General features: G+C 41.4%; 2 protein-coding genes across 11 annotated transcripts in view; both read left to right on the plus strand.

The window, feature by feature from the left end:
• mlxipl (MLX interacting protein like) overlaps positions 1-5,888 on the plus strand; it is a 31,382-nt gene extending 25,494 nt beyond the window's left edge. For 4 of the 5 annotated variants that reach the window (XM_085469619.1, XM_085469620.1, XM_085469621.1 and 1 more), the window contains 4 exons: positions 96-223; positions 4,617-4,740; positions 5,435-5,564; positions 5,669-5,888. In XM_085469619.1, coding sequence (XP_085325745.1) covers positions 96-223; positions 4,617-4,740; positions 5,435-5,564; positions 5,669-5,817 — 531 coding nt within the window. In that variant the 3' untranslated portion in view covers positions 5,818-5,888. Of the gene's footprint in view, positions 1-95; positions 224-4,616; positions 4,741-5,434; positions 5,565-5,668 lie in introns of those variants that run through there. The other variant, XM_085469622.1, reaches the window with a different exon arrangement.
• A 2,360-nt stretch (positions 5,889-8,248) lies between these two features.
• The window catches only part of srrm3 (serine/arginine repetitive matrix 3), a 142,521-nt gene continuing 129,758 nt past the window's right edge, over positions 8,249-21,011 (plus strand). For 3 of the 6 annotated variants that reach the window (XM_085469625.1, XM_085469630.1, XM_085469631.1), the window contains exons 1-2: positions 8,249-8,478; positions 9,982-10,096. The gene's annotated coding sequence lies outside the window, so the exon portion shown is untranslated. The remainder of the gene's footprint in view (positions 8,479-9,981; positions 10,097-21,011) is intronic. The other 3 variants (XM_085469626.1, XM_085469632.1, XM_085469627.1) reach the window with 3 other exon arrangements.

Consider the following 21,011-nt stretch of genomic DNA (forward strand, 5'->3'; position numbering starts at 1 on the left):
CCAGATTTGAGCTTGTCGATTTAAATAATTATTCATAATGGTGAATAATTTTTGTATATGATTAATGTATGGTAATCCCTCTCTGCTGTGTGCAGATCAGCAAAGCCACCACACTGCAGAAGACCGCCGAGTACATCACTAAGATGCAGCAGGAGAGAGCTCAGCTGCATGAGGAAGCTCAGAAACTGAAAGAGGAGATTCAGCTCCTGAACACTGCCATCAAGTGAGACCTTTAGCTAAGCTCAACCTCTGCCTGTGCATATGTGAGCAGGCATGTAGGTGTATGCAGTGTTGGGAAGGTTACTTTTAAAATGTATTCCACTACAGATTACAAAATACATGCCCCAAAATGTATTTTGGGGCATGTATTCCGTTATGTTACTCAACGAGAGTAACGTATTCTGAGTACTTAGGAGTACTTAATATATTATCATGCTTTTTACAACTACATGAATATTGCTGTGTGATTTATTACTATCAGTGTTGGGGAGTAACGGAATACATGTACCGCTGTTACGTATTTAAAATACAAAATATGAGTAACTGTATTCCGTTACAGTTACCGTTTAAAAGGGTGGTATTCAGAATACAGTTAATTTATTCAAATAAATGGATTACACTGCGTTACTTTCCTGTTTCATATTGTAGCGGGTCAGGACTGTTTGGGTTTTGTTTGACAGCTACGTTCTGTTGTTCCAGGCGGCAGCGTTACGGTTGCCATGGTTACAGGGCGACGCTCTCTCTCTCTCTCTGCGGCTGTGTGTTTCCTGGGTGAGAGAGCACCTTTTCGTTGTTGTTGTTGTTGTGCTAAGCTAACAGGCAGAATGCTACAAGCATAGCTCTAAAGAATGTAGCATCATGGGGAGTGTAGTCCGTGTTGCAGGGAGAATGGACTGCCATACACGTTATGGGTCTGTGAGCGCGAGGAGGGAGAAAAAGGGGAGTGGAAAGGTACGAGTTGTCATCGAGGAAAAACGGGAGCTGGAAGCATGTAAATATAATAAGAACCACTTCAGTCAAGAAGAGTGCCTGACGAGCCCAGTTGTAAGTAAGCTATTAAGACTCTACTGTACACCGTGTTCGTGTTTTCCTCCGAAAACAATAAGTTCCGTTGGAGCAGTCTTTCAACGCCTCTCTCTGTCTCTTGCAAGAAAAGTTGACCCACACAACAAAGTAAAGCTATTTTTCGGCTACGAGCCGACAGGGACCCCGCCGTATTAGTCAGAGGTCCCTTTACTACAGTTCGGAGTCGCGGACCTTCAGTAATAGTAATAAATAACACAGCAATAGTAGTCAAAGGAGCTTGCAAAGAAAAGCGTCTGGACTTCTTTAAGTTGCTTGAAGACGTTTCACCTCTCATCCGAGAAGCTTCTTCAGTTCTAAGGTCAAATGGTGGAGAGTCCCAGATATAAACCTAGTGGGAGTATCCCCCCACAGAGGGACAAAAGGACCCCGTGATGATCCTCTAATCGCCTGAGCCAAGGTGTGAAACTGGGTGTGGGTCCCAATCAGCCAGAGTTTTGGGTGTGTTCATTGTGAAACCTGGCCCCACCTTATCACGTGAATTCCTGAGGTCAGATGGCCCAGGATGTGAGTGGGCATTAAGGCGTCTGGGAAGGGATCTCAAAACTGGATTATAGATGGCAGAGAGTTGGTGTCGTAAACCCCCGCCTCTGTTCAAAGATGGTCGCTCACAGTGGACATAGATGGCTTCTTTCACTCCTCTTTCAAACCATCTGTCCTCTCTGTCCAAAATGTGAACATTGGCATCCTCGAAAGAGTGTCCTTTGTCCTTAAGATGCAGATGGACTGCTGAGTCTTGTCCTGTGGAGGTGGCTCTTCTATGTTGTGCCATGCGCTTGTGAAGTGGCTGTTTGGTCTCTCCAATGTAGAGGTCTGGGCATTCCTCGCTGCACTGTACAGCATACACCACATTGTTAACCAGTTTTTGTCTGAGCGTGTTGCTGGGTCTGAAATGCACCGGGATGTCATGCTTGGAGAAAACTCTCCTGTGTTTTTCTGATACACCGGCTACATAGGGGATGACAATGTTGTTGCGTCTATCCTTCTTATCCTCCCTCGCTGGTGTCTGGTCTTCTTTTCTGTGCCTCTTTGCTGACTTTAAGAACGCCCATTTAGGATAGCCGCACGTTTTGAGTGCTTCCTTTACATGTGTGTGTTCCTTCTTTTTTCCTTCAGGCTTAGAGGGAACATGTTCTGCCCGGTGGTGTAGGGTCCTAATTACCCCAAGTTTGTGTTCCAAAGGGAGATGGGAGTCAAAGAGGAGGTACTCACACACACGGACCAGTACCTCCTCTTTGACTCCCATCACCCTTTCTGAGAACCTTCACAGACACACAGCAATAGTACATTCACGTTGTTGTAAAAAGCATGATAATATATTAAGTAATCCAAAGTATTCCGAATACGTTACTGTCATTGAGTAACGTAACGGAATACGTTACAGAATACATTTTGGGGCATGTATTCTGTATTCTGTAATGGAATACATTTTAAAAGTAACCTTCCCAACACTGATTACTATTACTGAAGGTTACTCGCCATACCAATTCCAATTAGATTTTTAAATCTTAATATAAAACGAGTAACAGTAGGGCGGACATTAGGTAAGGCTGCACTTTTTGCATATGTGAGCAGGCATATGCTCACATATGTGTAGAAAACTATTCCGCGCATATATAAAACAGGTCCGCGGCTCCGAAACATAGTAAAATGGTAAATGGTAAATGGCCTGCATTTGTATAGCGCTTTTCTAGTCCATAGGACCCCAAAGCGCTTTACACTACATTCAGTCATCCACCCATTCACACACACATTCACACATAGCAAGCTACATTGTAGCCACAGCTGCCCTGGGGCGCACTGACAGAGGCGAGGCTGCCGGACACAGGCGCCACCGGGCCCTCTGACCACCACCAGTAAAGGGACCTCTAGCTAATACGTCGGGTTCCGTGTCGGGCTCGTAACTGAAAACTAGCTTTACTTTGTTGTCTGGGTCAACTTTGCTAGCGAGAGACAGAGAGAGGCGTTGAAAGGCTGCTCCAATGGAACTTACTGTTTCGGAGTAAAACACGAACACAGTGTACTGTCGAGTCTTAATAGCTTACTTACAAGTGGGCTGGTCAGGCACTCTTTTGGTTGTAGTGGTTCTTATTATATTTACATGCTTCCATCTCCTGTTTCTGGTCAGTAACACCTCGTACTTTTCGACTCTCCTTTTTTTTTCCTCCCTCGCCAGACACATAACGTGTATGGCAGTCCATTCTCACTGCAGCACGGACTACACTGCCCATGAGCCTACATTCTTTAGGGCTATGCCTGTAAATATTTAGGGGCCACAAGTAAGGATGACATGGGCCGTGAGAATGAGACACAGGCATTAGAGCCTCTTAATCTGTGTTTTGTTTGGGTTTCCACTGGCCTGGAATTACCAAAAGTAGAGAGGGCATAGCCTTACATATAAAACAGGAAAAGACCACCATGTAATCCATTTATTTCAACAAAGAAACTGTATTCTAAATACCACCTTTTTAAACGGTAACTTTAACGGAATACAGTTACTCATATTTTGTATTTTAAATATGTTACGCTGGTACATGTATTCCGTTGTATTCCTTGTATTCCCAACACTGTTTGCGTATACTTTTAATGATTTCTTTGAGCTGTTCCTTTGCCAGGGTAGAAAGATTTCCCAGCATGCATGTTTAATAATTTCAAAAAGTTTGAATTTGTTCAGGATTTTCGCTGATCCACAAATAGTCAAATTATACATTCAGGCTCAAATATATACATACACTCACTTGTATCTTTTAAAAGGTCAAGGCCAAGGTATATTAACTTCTCATTAGTGATCATGATGGACTACAACTGGTAGTTTCCTCCTTCCTGTCCTTGCCAGCATATAAAAAAACTTATTTTACAGAACTCATTGGATTAACCAATACTCAGAACAATGGGTGTATCTAAAGTCAAAGCAACTCAAAATCAAAGGTGAACTGCAGGTTTACACAAGTTGGGAAAAGCTCTTGGAGTCATTAACAAACATTTGCAGATTCCAAGATCAGCACTTCAGACAACTGTATGTAATTCACAAGTTTCAGTATTCAGGTGTGTCACCACTGTTCTAATTTGTGGACTATGCTTTAAAACCCGGTGAGTGTGAGGAAACCAGTTTAAATGCATGCTACCGAGTCTGCCAAGAAGAGTGGTCAAATATATAGCCACAGTTATGCTAGATGGTTGTTAAGGGTTACCAAAGACATCTGGTCAAGGTGCAGCTTGCTAAGGGACATTTAATCAAATTGTTTAGGTTGTGTGTATATATTTCAGTCTGAATGTATAATTTGCCTATTTGTGGTTCAGAAAAACTTTTTTTTTTTTTTTTTTTGGTTGTTTTTTTTGTTTGTTTGGTATTTTTTGAAAGTCATTAAGGATGTATTCTGTAAATCATTAATCCCTGGAAAAAACTCAAAGAAATTATTAAAAAAAACAAAACAAATTGCCATGACATTGCAGTTTTCAACAATCCAATCTTACCCTGCTGACATGAAGATGCTCTGGACTGCTTTGTTGACTTGGTTTATTTCTTGGTGCAGTACGTGCCAGCAGCAGCTACCAGCCACCGGTGTCCCCATCACACGCCAGCGCTTTGACCACATGAGGGAGAAGTTCAGGGAGTATGTCCGCACACAGACTCTGCAAAACTGGAAGTTCTGGATCGTATCCTTATGCATGTAAATGTGTGAAATGTTCATTGGAACAAAAAAATGCCACAAACTTAAAAAAGGTTAGACAAAACAAATGACAGCAGTATAATTGGAGGCTGAGTAAATGTTCCACTCTATTCCTGTGGGAAATTCCTATATTTCACATTGTTTCAAAACACCATTGGTGAGAATCCAAATAATGTTCAATAAATACACTTTGGTACAGTACATTTCCAGGCCTGGGCTTGTTACACATTTCATATTTAACAATATAGCTGTAGTTTAACTTGTAGTTTAGTTTAGTGTGGTATATAGTTTAGAAAAAGCAAAGTTATTTTCAATTTGGGTGTCTCTTAGCTGATGAAGTCTGCCCACTTTTGCTTCATATGCTGCAGATGAAAATGAATGGTCTTTTGATAGTAGTAGTATTAATTAAACCATTAAAAACACTTTATTAATGCAGTGCTGTTCTCAGTGACATGTCCCTTTAGCACAGTAAAGGTGGGCACTGTGGTTTATTTTGTGTTTCATACACTCGCATGTCCACTTATTGTTGACATGTGTTATGAGATTTTTAAAGAATGTCTGACATATTTAAACTGTGGAAGCCAGTTGAAGCAAAAAAAAAAATGCATATATTAAGCAAGATATAAAATAAAGCCAAGTTTATCCTTTTATCACTACATCTTTCCTCAACTTGGTGTCAGTTCAGTATCATCATGGAGCCGCTGTTTGAGTCATATAATGGAATGGTGTCAACTGCCAGTGTGGAGGACCTTTGTCGATCCACTCTGACCTGGATGGATCAGCACTGTTCACTGCCTGCTCTAAGACCCAGTGAGTCACATATACCTGCAAATCTCAACTGCCCACACTTACAGCCAGCATGATAGCAAGAATAGTTAACTTGTTTTTGTACTTTCCTCACATGTTCTCTTCAGTGGTTCTGAGTTCACTCCGTCTCTTGAGTACCACCACGGCCATCCTGACAGATCCCAGCCTACTGCCCGAGCAAGCCACACTCGCTGTCACCCAGGGTGACCCTGCTGCTGCCCTGGACCACTCCTTACAGCCTGCCCCTCGGCAGTAATATACACCCCATGTTACCTTTGAAGAACAGCGTGAACGGAAACCCTTCAGAAGGCAGAGGAGACCACATATTAGAGAGCAGCCTGTGGAATGATTAAAAAAAACACTCGGCTCAGAGACTTTTAAAAATGCATCAGATTCTCAATAAAAACTCACTATCTGCAAAAAAAAAAAAAAGTACTCCAGTATACCCAACAGTCATAGAAATGTTATCCATGTGTATATATATATATATATATATATATATATATATATATATATATAGCTATAGCAGAGTATACTGACTGCCAGAGCTCTTAAAAACACTGACCTGTTAAAATGCTGAATAATAAATTATTCTCTGACCTGCTTGCCACACATGTAAGTGTGATAAGCATTGGCTCTTTCAATTATGCAGGTCAATTATAAATCATTCTCCTAATAAGCAAAAGAAACCTATTTTGGACCCGGGATGGTACAGAAATCCCTTTGGGGTTACAAGGTAAAAAATCGACAAGCTCAATCATGTGGAGCCTATGCACTGTGGTGACCCCTTGTGAATGATGGAGCAGTAGCTTTAATATCAATAAAATTGTCATTGGAGAGCCCTTGCAACTAATGTCATGTAACAGTTTCTACACTGTGCACATTGAAACATGGCCTGTAGTTTATTTTCTGCACTGGTATTAAGCTTTTCTTTATCCTTCTGGTTTGTCACATTGGGAAAATTGTGCCCCATTCAAATTACCTAAGGAAGATCAAGACCTTGAAATTAAAACATTCAAAGGGAATTCTCCCATCACCATTACAGCTTTCACACTGTGAAGTGTCAAGCAGCAGATGAGTCTGCTGTGAAGTTTTTCTTTTGGGAGATATGACTTCAAAATTAGAAAGTGAACTGGTCCGCTGTGGCATACAAGGCTTAGTATTAAATCCTTCAAGCAGAAATACTGTGGAATCATCCCTCTATGCAGTAGCGGTTTTTGATACGTGTCGCCCAAAAAATGCTCGTACTCATGCTGCCCCAACATCAGCCAGCGCATATTGGGAATGGCATAGGCACCGATCGGTTTTCTATTGCCCATTTGCTGGGAGTAAGGACGCCCTTCGTTTGCGAGGTGTGCCTGCTGCTTGCGGCACAGGGAGGAGAGGTCGGGGCGGCGGGGGATTCTCTGACTGGCTGGAACAGCATCTAATAACCAACTCGCAAAATAAAACAAAAATAAAAACAAAACAACAAACACGAAAACACCAGACATCATGATACAGACTTTTAATTTGCACCAATGTTTTTTCTAAATTCTATGCGCGAAAAGTGAGCGCAAGAGCCCTCGGTGCGCCTGCTCGCTGCTGAAGTCAAAGTAAACTTTATTGTCATCTCCGCTATACAGTCCAGTATATATATATAGAGAGAGACGAGACGACGAGGCTCCAGTTACAGCAGTGCAAGTAAACAAACAATAAATATAAGAAGAGTAAGAAAATAAATATACACTTTAGGACCAGGGGTGAAGGGATCAATAACAATTTAAATTTTATAATTTACAGTTTGATTTGATTTAAAGTCTCACACACAACCCGTCGAAAGGGGAGGGGGGCCGGCTGCTTCCAAATAGAGCACATTTCATTCATAATGCTGTAAATCCAAGCCCATTACGTATTCATGATTTGAATCCTGGGTTGTGTGAAGTCCCAGAAATAAACCCTAGACAAAGTGAATCTGTGAACTAAGGTGTTGGTCTATTAGGTTATGTTGTGGCAATCCTCGGGTTGGGGGATTTGTGTTCATACTGGAGTGCAAAATTGAACTTTTCTTGTCCATCTTCCATTGGTTTTAAAGCCATCAGGTGCTCAGTTTAGAAAAAATAGAAAAGAAGAGGAGGAGAAACGAGCAAAAGATACAGGTAAGCAGATGTATCATTGGATAATGGCAGGTCATCCTGAAACAATCAGAATACTTTATTACTAAGGAAATTATGTGGATTACAGTTGCTCCAAAACGAAATGGTAAAAATAGTAACAGTAACAGACTAAACTCCAAACAATACATTATGTTACAGATTTAAATATTAATTAGTCAATGTCAATTGTTGATTTGCCCTGTTCTCATTGTATGACGAATTATGATGACTGTTTGCCGTTTGCATACAACACATACTCTCTCTCTCTTCATATGTGTGTGTGTGTGTGTTTCTCTGGTGAAATTCAGTATGGTTCTGACAGTTTTATGTTAATGTACAATGCTTAATATGTTTTATATGTATGTGTGTGTATGTGTGTTGGGGGGGGGGGGGGAGGGGGGGGGCCGCCAGAGGGAGTGTTCGCCCGGGGCGCCAAACAGGCTAGGACCGCCACTGCCTCTATGTGTCTCTCTCACTTACTCAGTGTGCTTGGCTCCATGCTGCAGTGGCTCCTCCGGATCCATAGAGGGCACTGTGCTGCAGGCAGGGTCTGACAAGCGCAGTGTAGGGGTTTTGTTCCCAGAGCTCCTTGGTGCGCTGTCCACTTCAGCACCACAAAGCCGAGCGGAGGCAGCGGGCTAGCTAACACGGGTGGGACTGAAGATACGGCTTAACATCAGCACCAGCGCCAACCCGAGTCCCAGATACAGAAAATACTGAAAATTAGCCAGCGATATTCGACAGAAACACCGACAGCAACGAGTCAAGCGACTACAAAAAAGGTAAGAGTTTTCGAAGAAGCTCAAATAAGATCAAGTTGGTGGATAATAACGGGCATCCCAGAAGAAAAACGCGCTCCCCTTCCCTTCCTGCTTCATAAATACTGCATGACCTTATTAAGGCTGTGTTTACGTTAGCTTCCAGTCCTGTTTGCACAGCATGTATTCGCCTTATTGCGAGTTTATTAGACACAAAGAGGGACACTTCAGTGGTATAAAGCTGTAGGGTGACCGTATGGGCAGCCTCTCCTCGCTTTGCAGATGGTGCTGTTTTATAACTCGTCGATTTCCGCCCGCTTGCTACCCTGTGACCAGCTGCTGTTTCCTTTTTATTCCCCTCTGTCCTGGCTGCGGGACATTTAATATCTCCGCTACCGTTTTGTGAACCAAGTGGCGTGTTATGTGGCTAAACCGCCTCCGGTGTACCGCTGTTCATTTGCGGAATTAGCCAAGACTGACACAGCAGCAAATTCATCTGTCAAGCTCTGGTTGCATATGTGCATTTGGGTTAAAGGAAATATGTGTAAGCGTGTATAGTTTACTAGTGAATACTTAAAGCTTTCCTATGGGACACCTTATCAGTGATTGTGAATACTTTATGAAAGATATCTATCTATCTATCTATCTATCTATAGCACTGTAAAACTAACGTGTATTGCTGTGCTATATGTGTGCAAATGAACTGTGTGGTAGGAAAGACCTAGAGAAGAATCAGAGTTGAAGCAGATCCCATAGGGATTAGTGTTTGTTTGTTTTTTTTGTTTTTTTTATTAAAAAAAACAAACATGTTTTTAAAGCATTTATATAATATAAAAGTCGGTATTGTGAATATCATCATACATTTTAATGTATGATGGCTTCATCACCTTTTCCAGGTGATGTCAAATCCCCCTGTGTAATGGAGCAAATGTCATAACGGTTCTTCTTCATAATAGTGATATATGTTTAAATATTACAGAGTGAATACAGCATAATATACGCTCACTGAAATCCCTTCTGTGATAGTCTGGTTACTGTTGCGGAATTTCCCCCTCCTGCTTCTTTAATCCATGAAATTGAAATGTTATAATGTGACACTGGAAATGAGCCAAAGACTTGGTGGTTCCAGCTTTAAATGGTTGTAAATTCTATATTTTACAACTGCTTGTCAGACAAAAGCATCTCTCTGAAGATGTCCCCTTGGGCTTTGGAAAAATGTCACAGACATCTTTCTGTGCTTGCTAAACCAAACAATTAAATAATTAAGGAATATGATCTAATGGCAAAAACCTACAATCCATCATACTGCTGCTTAATTATATTGCGATATGCAGCTCCTGGGCAAAACTCACAAATCCCTCTGCTCTCCGTGCCCACATAGCAAATCACTGTTTGCCTCAGTCCTTATGAAAACCCCATGAATCAGTAATCAGTGCTCTCTTCGTGATCGGGCAATAAGAAAAAGCCAGCAGGAGTCGAGTGAGTGACAGGACATTGGCGGTGCTGACCTGATACTCTGTTACATAGGACTTGGAGCGGCGCCTTGCTGGCCTGGCCAAACGAAAATACTGACTGAATCTCTGAAAGCAGGAGGCTTCCATTTTGCCACAGCGCTGCCATCGGTGAGATAGGCCCAGGTGAGGTAAGAGGCTGATAGAGGGATTAGCTAGTATTAGGATGTGGATGCTCATAGTGGTGTGAGAGAAATGTCACTCACTCCCACTCTATCTTCCCCTGCCGTCTCTCTCTCTGGCTCCTCTGGCTCCACAAAGCATCTGTCTCCTGCTTGCTCTGCATTCACATTGATCCTAGATGAGCAGTGATACCCCACCGCCATCGTCCCCACCTACCCTCTCTCCGCCAGCACCACAACCACTCTGCAGCATCTCAGTGGTTCTCCTCACTGTCCCTCATCGCCACATGCCGCTTCATGCCTCCCTGCACTCTCCTCTCATGGAGACACACACACACACACACACACACACATGCCTGCTGCTGTCCTGATTCCTCCTCCTCTTTCTGCTCTCCTAATATACTTAGATTGAGTAAAAAGGAATACTATGTGAAGCAAACAGAAATAATATTAAAAGATTATGGGAAATACTGAACTATCCCAAGTATTTCATTTGTAATGACCATGAAGAATACAATATGGATGTTGTGGCAAATAGTCTCAATGAATTCTTTGTAACTGCTGGACCAAATTTAGCCAGAACAATCACTTATCCTGGGAAAGCACAGGAAAAATCGGACACTGATTGATAGAAATCCATATTCTATGTTTCTCACAGCCGTTGATGAAAATGAAGTTTTTGAAATTGTCAAAAAATGTAAAAATCAGAAATCTTTGGATTGTAATGATATTGATATGATAGTGGTTAAAAGAGTCATTGAGGCTATTATAAAACCGTTTACATACATCTGTAATTTATCATTTCAAACTGGTCAATTTCCAGATAGAATGAAAATAGCAAAAGTTATACCTCTCTACAAATCTGGCAACAAACACTATTTCACAAACTACAGGCCTGTCTCTTTACTACCTCAATTCTCAAAAATTCTTGAAAAACTGTTTAAAAACCGACTGGAAAAATTTATAGATAAGCATAAACTACTCACCGAGAGTCAGTACGGATTCAGATCAAGCAGATCAACATCATTGGCACTATTAGATTCAATAGAATACATCACAAATTCCATAGACAAAAAGCAATATGTGGCTGGGTTATTCATAGACTTGACAAAGGTATTTGACACAATAGATCATGATATATTAATAAGAAAACTGTAACGTTATGGTGTCAGAGCGGTAGTTTTAGATTGGGTCCGGAGTTATTTAAGTGATAGGAAGCAGTTTGTGAAATTAAATGGTGGTTGCTCCTTATGTATGGACATTGCTTGTGGTGTACCCCAAGGGTCAGTTTTGGGTCCAAAATTCTTCAACTTGTACATTAACGACATCTGTAAAATGTCCAAAGTATTAAAAATGGTTCTCTTTGTGGATGATACAAACATTTTTTGCTCTGGTGATGATCTGCAGAGTTTTTGGGAGGATATGACTAATGAAATAAGTAAAGTGAAGTTCTGGCTTGATAAAAACAAATTATCATTAAATTTGAATAATTCAGTCAGTGAAAATAAATTTTTGGGGGTAATAATAGATGAAAAACTTAACTGGAGAGCTCACGTAAGATATATTCATTCCAAAGTATCATGAAGCATTGCAGTACTAAACAAGGCAAAACAGGTATTAGACAGGACATCACTTCATATTCTCTACTGTTCACTGGTTTCACCATACTTAAGCTATTATGCAGAGGTCTGGGGCAATAACTATAAAACCACATTACATTCACTTTTTACTCTTCAAAAAAAAAAGCAATTCGAATCATCCACAATGCAGGTTATAGGGAATATACAAACTCACTATTTTTGCAGTCTGAAATATTGAAAATTGACGATCTAGTGAAATTCCAAACAGCACAAATTCTATTCAAAGCAAAAAATAAAGAACTGCCAGGTAATATTCAGAGTATGTTTTTTTTTTTGAAAGAAGGAAGCTATAATTTAAGGCAGCGGTCCCCAACCCCCGGGCCTCAGACCGGTACCGGTCCGTGAGTCGTTTGGTACCAGGCCGCGAGAGTTGAGGCTCAGGTGTGAAATGTATAGTTTTCAGGGTTTTTATCGGTTTTCAGCGTTATTTTGTTATTGTAAATCATATATAAATCATATAAGGCTCACATGATTTACTCATGAAAGTGGCCACTTTCTCATTACTTTCATATTTTTTTTTTAGTAAGTATACAAAACATACAAGTTTCATTGTATAATTTTTCAAGGGATCTTATATGTGTTTTCACTCTTGTATGCTTTTCATACAAGTTTCATATAAGACAGATAAAAACCTTATAAGATTTATATATATCTTTTCCATATGGGTTTCAACATGCAAATTAATCAGAACGGCAGCTATATTGAAATGTATTCATTTTTTTGTGTAGTATTTTTTTTCTCTCTCTTATTTTCTTTTCTAAATGTACCTGTATATTGTTTACATCAGGGGTGCTCACACTTTTTCCGCATGTGAGCTCAAAATGATCTACCCACTACAAAAATCCAAAACATATACTTATTTATAAATATATTGAGGATTCTTTATATCTACAATGTATATACATGCATAACCGCAATATCCAATATTTCACAACACAATTAACTATGTAAATTTTTTGTCATTACCTGAGTTTACTCTGATGACTTGCACTGAATTGAATCAGCCAGGGATGCATAGTCCGGACAGTAGCTGCTGACGGCCAGGTTTAAGAGAAAAAACCGAGAGCTAAAAATTGGAGTTAACTCGCTGACTAGCTTGTCAGTTTTACTACACTTCGCGCCGCTGTTTGCGCATGCGCAGCGACCTAAGCGTCAGAAAAAAATCTGATGTCATCTGACTGGCTTCCCTGTATCAATCAAGTGACGGGATGGATGATAGGCTGGCATCTATTTTTTTAATGCCATGCGATCTACCAATACTACCTTTGCGATCGACTGGTCGATCGCGATCGACGTATTGAGCACCCCTGGTTTACATGTTTGAAAGAAATTACCAATCAATCAATCAATCAATCAATCAATCAATCAATCAATCTCCCAAAGAGCCAAAACTCTGAGAGTAGAAACAGGGTAGGGTAAGTAGCATTGAAGCAAAACAACCAGACTTTGTCTCACGCAGTCATCTGATGATATTTATAAAGAGACTTAAAGCACAACTGGAGGCATGGCAAATAATTTTTAGTCAGAAGAAGCAGGAAAAATCAGCCCGATACATCACTCTCCGATTCTCCTTGAATCTGCTTATCCTACTTCAGTTGGCCGATAAGGGCCTGGCGGTGTGACTGCAGGTGGTAACGCTTAATGTTTTATTTAAAAGCCTTGTCAGGCTTAGTTACTGTCTTAAATCTGAATCCACTTATTTGTAGCTAAAGAGTTCACTTTCACTGCCTCACTATGTGGGCATGGTGAATGCTAAGACACCTCTTTAAAAAAAACTTCTGTTTTCTTCTGAGCACGTGAAGCTAGCTTACATAATCTGTAAAGTTGTGATGAAATGAGCGGGAGATCAAATGGTGGAAAAATTAGACCCCCCCCACCATATCACCACTTATCACAAAGATATCATAGGCAGCTCATTACTCAGAAGAGGCTTAAATGGTGTAATTACATGACACCGCATTGGTTTTCATTCCATCACTATCTTCATTCACTGTGTATTGACCCTTCTCACTATTCTGGAGCTTTCCATTTTCCCCTTAGTGTGTTCATAATGACAAGCTGTAAAGATGCAACAGATGTGTGAACAAAGCAAATAAAGTGCTGGTAACAAATTGAATCCCTGCTATTATCCCTCTTTAGAGTAACTAAGACAATGCACAAATCTAACAAAAGTACCAGACAGCCATGGCTTGAAGTAAACGCTGCATAATTTGAGATGTAAAACTGGAAGGAAGAAGTTTTTGCCACACAGAAAATCTGCACGTGAATTTGGAATGGTTTAATTTTATTCTGATTACTTAATTAAAGTAGAGCAGCACAGTGCACAGCGCAGTGTGTAAAGCGCTTTGAGTGCTCAGATGAGTAGAAAAGCGCTATATAAGAACCAGTCCATTTACCACTTTTACTTAGAACGAGGCTAGTTGGTAAATTACTACTTGCAAAGAGGGGAGGTTTCGTATGGTGACCAGCATACACAAGCGGAATCCTTACATCAAGCAACAATGCTCACGTGGCCGCATGGATACTGTTTGAAGACAGGCTTGAAAAGCTGAAACCTTTTATTTGTGTAATGATTACAGAAACTCTATATGTGTGTCCATCAGCCTGTCTGTCCAACTGTGCTCCATAGTGATTAATCCAGTCCACTTTACATTTGCTATCAGTGGCTCCCCTTAACTGACTGCTGTTTGTGTGTGTAAAGGTGTGGAGCAAGGATTCCCAAACCTCTTAACCCAAAGTTTCACATTACATCCTAAATTGGTCCATTGTACTCATTGTATCAGTCTTGTTATACCCAAAAAGTGACGTTACCACAGCTCCATAGTGTTTATACCCACACAGGGCACAAGTATTGGCTACAGTATGATAGGTGTCACCAGGTAGATAGGTGCCTGCTTGAAATGGGGTAAGTCGATAGCGTGGGTTTTCAGGCAACTCACAATCTTACAGGTTGATACAGACAAAACAGTTTGTATGAAAAATAAATTATACATTTGACTTCTTCTTGTGTTTGAAGAAGAATCTGATACGATAGCCAGTATACGCTACTCTGGCTGCAGTCCTTGAAAGGCTATCATCGACTTGATGCGGTGTGTTGTTGCCATCATGAAAGCCTGCAGTAGCCCACTGGTAAGCAGAATGCAATGCCTTCCTCACTTCTGTTAAGGTTACCTGAGATTAATTCTCCCTCGTAAGCAAATCCCCTCTCCCGCCCTCTGGCCTCGCAGCAGGGCCTATGCCACGGCGCTCAGGTTGACAAAATAGCATGCCGCTCTTCCCACGTTAAAAGCACATCCATTTTTAATCCTCCCCCTCTGAGTACACACACACCCAAACAGATACATTATCTCCCTGTCTGTGTGACTGATTCTTCCAGGAGTTTGCGTTTGATATTTTGTCTCTTTCTCTTTACAATGTTGCAGCAGAGCCCATGTACGATCATGTGCAGTTTGTTTTGTATATTTCCAATGCTACTCTCTATGGGAGATTGTATTATTTTTGTTCCATTCTGCTTCCTCTAAGGTAGCTCACACTGCATCCACAACAAATATTGGAGAAGGCTTGTGCAGATATAGAGCGTGACTCACACTGACAACAAAATCAGAATGGGAATCTCTTGTGTATTGCTGAAGATGCCGAGGTTAGGCTTACGGCATCAGTTTGCAGTTCTTTCTCTTGTAATGTTCTCTTAAAATCACAATTGACATTGAGAAGTGATTAAGTTTTCCTTACAGTGGTTTGGATTCAAAATCAGTATGTCTGCAATGTAACTCCGGGTTTGAGGTCAGCCTCCCACTTGGAAGATCAAGAGAACACCTGCTTCATCTTCCTGATCAAAGAGAACTTAGCCCCAGATTCATCCTCATCAAGAAGCAAAAAAACACTGGATAAAATTTAGATCAAGGAGTAAAATCTGAATCTGAATAATTCAATCCAGGCTTCTTTTTTTCTGTGAAAATTGAGAGGGGGGGGGGGTATTTCTAATGAACTTGGTCCCTTGCGGAGTGATAACTGCTGAATAAGAGAATGTTTTATTTATTAGTTTCCATCTGAAGTATTACTAATAAATTTAGAATTTAGAAATTAGCAGGATTATTATCCATAAGAATCAGTGGATTCTTTTGCACCAGATTTTGAGAGCTGGCATGTACATGTCAGCATTTGTGTGAGAGACACAGAGAGATGTGATAAAACAGGCACATGAAACTGGATTATTGAAGTCAATACGGTTGTGAAAAATTGCCACACTCTTTTCGATTCGGGCCCGTTTGAGGCTGTCACACGCTTACTGTTCAAAGGGCACTATGTGACTGCTTGTTAGCCATCTTTGGGCTCTCTGTGTGTGAACTCTGTGTGTGTGTGTGTGTGTGTGTGTGTGTGTGTGTGTGTGTGTGTGTGTGTGTGTGTCCCCTAGGGATCCCCTTCCTCTATTCCACTGACTTCAGAGCTGCTTTGAAGTTCCTTCTCAGAGGAGAGGTGAAGGGGAGAGAAGTGAGGGGGGAGAGCCTGACACAAAAGATGGGCACTGGGATGGGAGAGAGTAGTTAAAAATGCTTAATTTTTATTTCTGCACTCGCTCTGCTCGTCGCTGAGCCCTTTATTCCTTTCGTAATTTGAGAATGATGTCATTGTCCACATGGCGCTCTTTGTATGACAAACTAGAACTGTGTTGCAGAGGCGAGTGCAAAACCAGAACTCAGTTAGAAAGCGAGTAAAGCCAGGGGAGCACTGTGTTAGGAATTTACAGCATATTAGGGTGGTCATGTAGCTGCACTCAGTCAGCCGATGAATAATGGAGGGGATCAGTGTCTAGTTCCGTCAGGTGATCCTGGTGTATTTTTCAGGAGCACTGTATGTGTTTATGTGTGTGTTTGTGTGTGTGGGTGGGGGTGATGGTGAGAAGAATGGAAAGAGGCGCAGTGAGAGCAGCTGCTGCTCTCCCAGCACACCCTCCACACAAAACCATCTGCCATGCTGACTCCAGAGAACACACACACACACACACACACGCACACACGCACACACGCACACACACACACACACACACACACACACACACACACACACACACACACACACACACACACACACACACACCAAACCTTCTTATTGTCTTCACTAAACACAAACTACACATACAAAGAAAAGTACACTCTATTATTTTATTATTGTAGATCAGATTCATTTCAGATTCTTTTTATTATGATTTTTTTTACTATTACTATTTTACAAACTCACTATTTCTTGCACAGCGTATGCATAGTGTAGATGACAAAGAAAGATTTCCTAGTTATCCTCCGATGCGTGAAAAATATTGACTGAACTTTGAACATGTAAATTAGCACACCAAAGCTACACCTCAGCTATTTAGCTCTGCTACATGTCACCCAATTCAAAACACACACACACACTGTAAATATGCTGTTGATGATGATGCTTTACTGCACACAGCCCATGCAGTGACAGCATGTAATTGTTTGTATTTCTTAGTGTTCCTTAGCAGGCTCACTAAACCCAACCTCTGTGATAGATAATGTAGATAACACATAAGTGCGAGTGGGAGAAATTATCCTCTCAGCAGCCCATCCAGTGCTGTCATAATCCTGAGTGGGTAAATCGGTGGAGAGGATCGGGCAAAGATAAGATGATGACTCAGGGAGAAGCCATCACTTGAGGAAATGAGACAGAGCCTCAATAATGGCTCGTTTGGCAAATTGCTAACCTCTGTGTCTCACCCATTAAAAATCAGTATTTACAAGGGTAAACTAATAAACCCCCCACTAGACCCAGCTTGTGGTTCATATAGTTTATTTACATAATATTGTATCCTGGTAATAATTATTTGCATCGTGTACAGGCCTTTTTAATAAACACGAGTTTAATTGCTCTGGAGAAACAGCATTATGAGCGTGTGCAATGAGTGACAGTGGTTTACTGTGAGTGAAAGCAGCAGACCGCAGCGGATAACAAAATGTCATCAGCACTGAGCTGCACAGTGTGGCAGACTTCCATTTATTTACCCCAGAGAGACAAGAAAAAGGCCAAGGACATGGAGGAATAAAAGCAGGAAAAGGTGATGCTGCGAGCAAAAACTGTACTGAAAAGATGAATGCAGGCTCTGACCTTTCCTATCTTTTCGTTCAGAGCATACTGGGAATTCATATTGATGCTGCTTGCTGCAGTCACCGTGCTGCTTTCGCTATTTAGAGCAGGTCACACATAAAAAAACTGTGTTTCCTTTATCCTTGGCTTATAGCTGGTGTACACTGTTAGAAGTGAATAGTAGATTGACCTCAGTGTAAAATGAGCCCCAGCTCAGTTTAGAGCTGGTCATAGTGGTGTGTGTTCACTGCATATTCACTGCAGCTCATAAGAATACTCGTCTATATAGCTGTAATGGGGGAGGGGTGAATCACTCTTTGATTATGTGAAACTGTGTGTATGTGTCTAAGGTAAGACTAAAACTAAGTAACTTTTTTTAGAAATCAATCCTGTTTCTCCCTCCAAGTGAGAAAACACTTGCACCTGCACCCGCACCTGCGCACTACCTAAAGAGGTTGGATACTGTCTACCATTGTGCTTTACATTTTATTACTAGCTATGGAAATCATGAACATCATTGTTCTTTGTATGCTGCTGGTAAATGTCCATCTTTGTATATATGCAGACTTTCCCATTGGTTGGTCTTTATCTATAAATCTCTCCTTGGGCTGGTTCCCTCTTATTTATGTGTTTATATGTGTAAAAACCACAACCAATACATTCTCACAATATCATACAAATGATTGTCCCAAAAATCAGAACAGAATTAGGGAAAAAGGCTTTTAAATATGCTGCCCCTGCTTCCTGCAGAACTGAAATGATCAGAATTGGTTACCATGGGGGAGTTTAAGTCCATCTTAAAGGAACAAGAGAATAACTCTTTTACTCAGTGTGATTGTTTTCAATGTCGCTCTCAATTGATCTGTTATTGTATAGTTTTCACATGTTTGTACGGGATATTGTATTTGTTTTAAATGTTATGTACTTATGTGGTACATGTATTTTGACTTTTGTTGCCATGATGCCAGGTCTCTCTTGGGAATTAGATTTTATTTTTTTTTGTGTCCCTTTTGGATCTTTAGCCATCAGAATTGTTGTCTTAAGGCCAAGAAAGATGCCAAGCGGATTTATTTTACCAAGTGGATCATCATGGCCTTGCCATATTGGTCCATTTGATTGACCTTTATTATAATTATGAATTTATTTTATTTTCGGTTGCTACAAACGGGACAGACATGACTGGGGGATAGGACAGGGAGAAAGAATGAAAGAAAGAGGGAGAGAAAGAAAACCAAAGGGGAGAAGAGACGGTGAGAAAGGGGGGAAGAAAGAAAAAAAAACAAACAAAACACCTGAATCACCTGTATGGAGAAAAAAAAACAGAAGAGAAAGCAAACAACAAAGAGCAACATAATAAAAAAACAGCACCATCACAATAAACTAGCTAGCAGTAGATAACAGTAGATACTAAATATTAAACGATATTGTGCAGCACGCAAGATAGACAGCGCACAATGTGCTTTGAGGCAGCAGCCAAGAAGGTGTAGTCCGCGTCTGTGAACACCTGTGTGCATACCTGTGTTGATCAGCATGCTTGTATTCCAAAGGTTTCTCCATGTAACGATCTGCTAGGGAGTGTGGGGAGCCATAGCCCCGTCCACCAGGGTATGAAGCAGGTATGGAGGAGATCCAGGCCCCAGATATCCAGAGGCCCCAGAGTACAAGGACCCAAGGAGGACCACCAAAGGGGGGGGGGGACCGTGCCACCCTCCTGGGAAGAGCTGAGTAGAGCCCCAAACAGAGGTCACCCCGCAGTTACGGAGCAGAGGCCAGAGGGGGTTGCAGTGGCGTGCCCGCGGGCTCTGCCAGCAGCCAGCTGTGCCAGAGAGGACCGAGCTTCAGGCCCAGAGGCCAGAGGGCATCCCACCCCCCCGGAAGGAGCCCAGCCGGGCCACAGGCGCCCGGCCCCGCCAATCGGCCACCAGGAGTGAGCCGGTACATACATGAGCGCCCAGCCCCAGACGACAAGGACCACCAACACACCAACGTCTGAGGGCATCAGCCACCGGCAGGGAGTGTGGTGAGGGGAGATAGGCCTCCGTACTTTAGAGGGCCTGAGAGGTTGAGTCTAAGACCCAACCTGACATATAGACACAGACGAACAGGCACACGCGGACACAAACGTGCATTCCCAATCCATATGCACAACCAAATACTCGGCACTCACCCAACGTGTAGACTAGGGCTGCCACGATTAGTCGAATAGTCACGATTACGTCGACTATCAAAATCGTCGACGACTGATTTAATAGTCGACGCGTCGTTTGAAGCTTTGTAAGATCACAAAAGACGCAGGAATAAGTAGTAGGATTTAAGAGTGTAATAACGGACTGAAACAGAAGATGGCAGCACTGCATGTACAAGGATACCAGCTGCCGTTAAACCCCGAAGAAGAAGAAGCTGTGTCCCAGAATTCATAGCGCAGCCCAGCTCAGATTCCAACAATGGCGGCAGCTAGTTAGTTTTAATATTACTCTTATTATTCTTTCTGGGTCACAAAATAAAAGTTTAACATATTTTCAGGCGAGAATGTAGCTGTGTAAACCTCAAATATCTGCTCAGTTTATCAAGACACCACATACTTTCAAAAGCGCTCCGATGTTTTCGGAGACGTCTGTTACCCACTAGCTCGATAGCTAGCCGGGGGCTAGGCTCACTAGAGCCGTGAGAACACCGGACTCCGGCAAATCGTTTTCAAACCCACCGCCGTCTTTTGCTACTCAGGTTAAACATGATATATAAGTCACTTAGATAACTTAAAATTTTATTGTTTGGCTTTTTTTTTTAGTATTTTATTTGTTCCTGAGTAAATCGGTTTGGCTGAGATTAAAGTTATAGTTTTTACACAGCTGAATAAATGTCAAGCAGACAGCTGATTATCAGAAGTGTGAGATGCTCGAGAATTTACTCCGGTGTCCTGTTATATTTTAGATAGCAAGGAGTTTATTAAACTTCACCGAGACAATCTGCAAATTTCATTCAAATTTAATAAACTATCATCTTGTCTTTATTTTTAGTTAGCACATACCTTAAACACTTAAAGCTGTAAGCTAATGATAGTTATATAAGAGCAGATGCTGCTGGTGCAATAAGCTGTACGTTTTACTCCAATGGATGATGATCTGATTAGTCGACTAATCACAAAAATAATCGGTGACTAGTCGACTATCAAAATAATCGTT

The sequence above is a fragment of the Copadichromis virginalis genome, linkage group LG10, assembly GCF_057382275.1.
Source record: "Copadichromis virginalis isolate Kocher_CV1m ecotype Utaka linkage group LG10, C_Virginalis_male_GT1.1, whole genome shotgun sequence".
NCBI classification, from domain to species: domain Eukaryota; kingdom Metazoa; phylum Chordata; class Actinopteri; order Cichliformes; family Cichlidae; genus Copadichromis; species Copadichromis virginalis.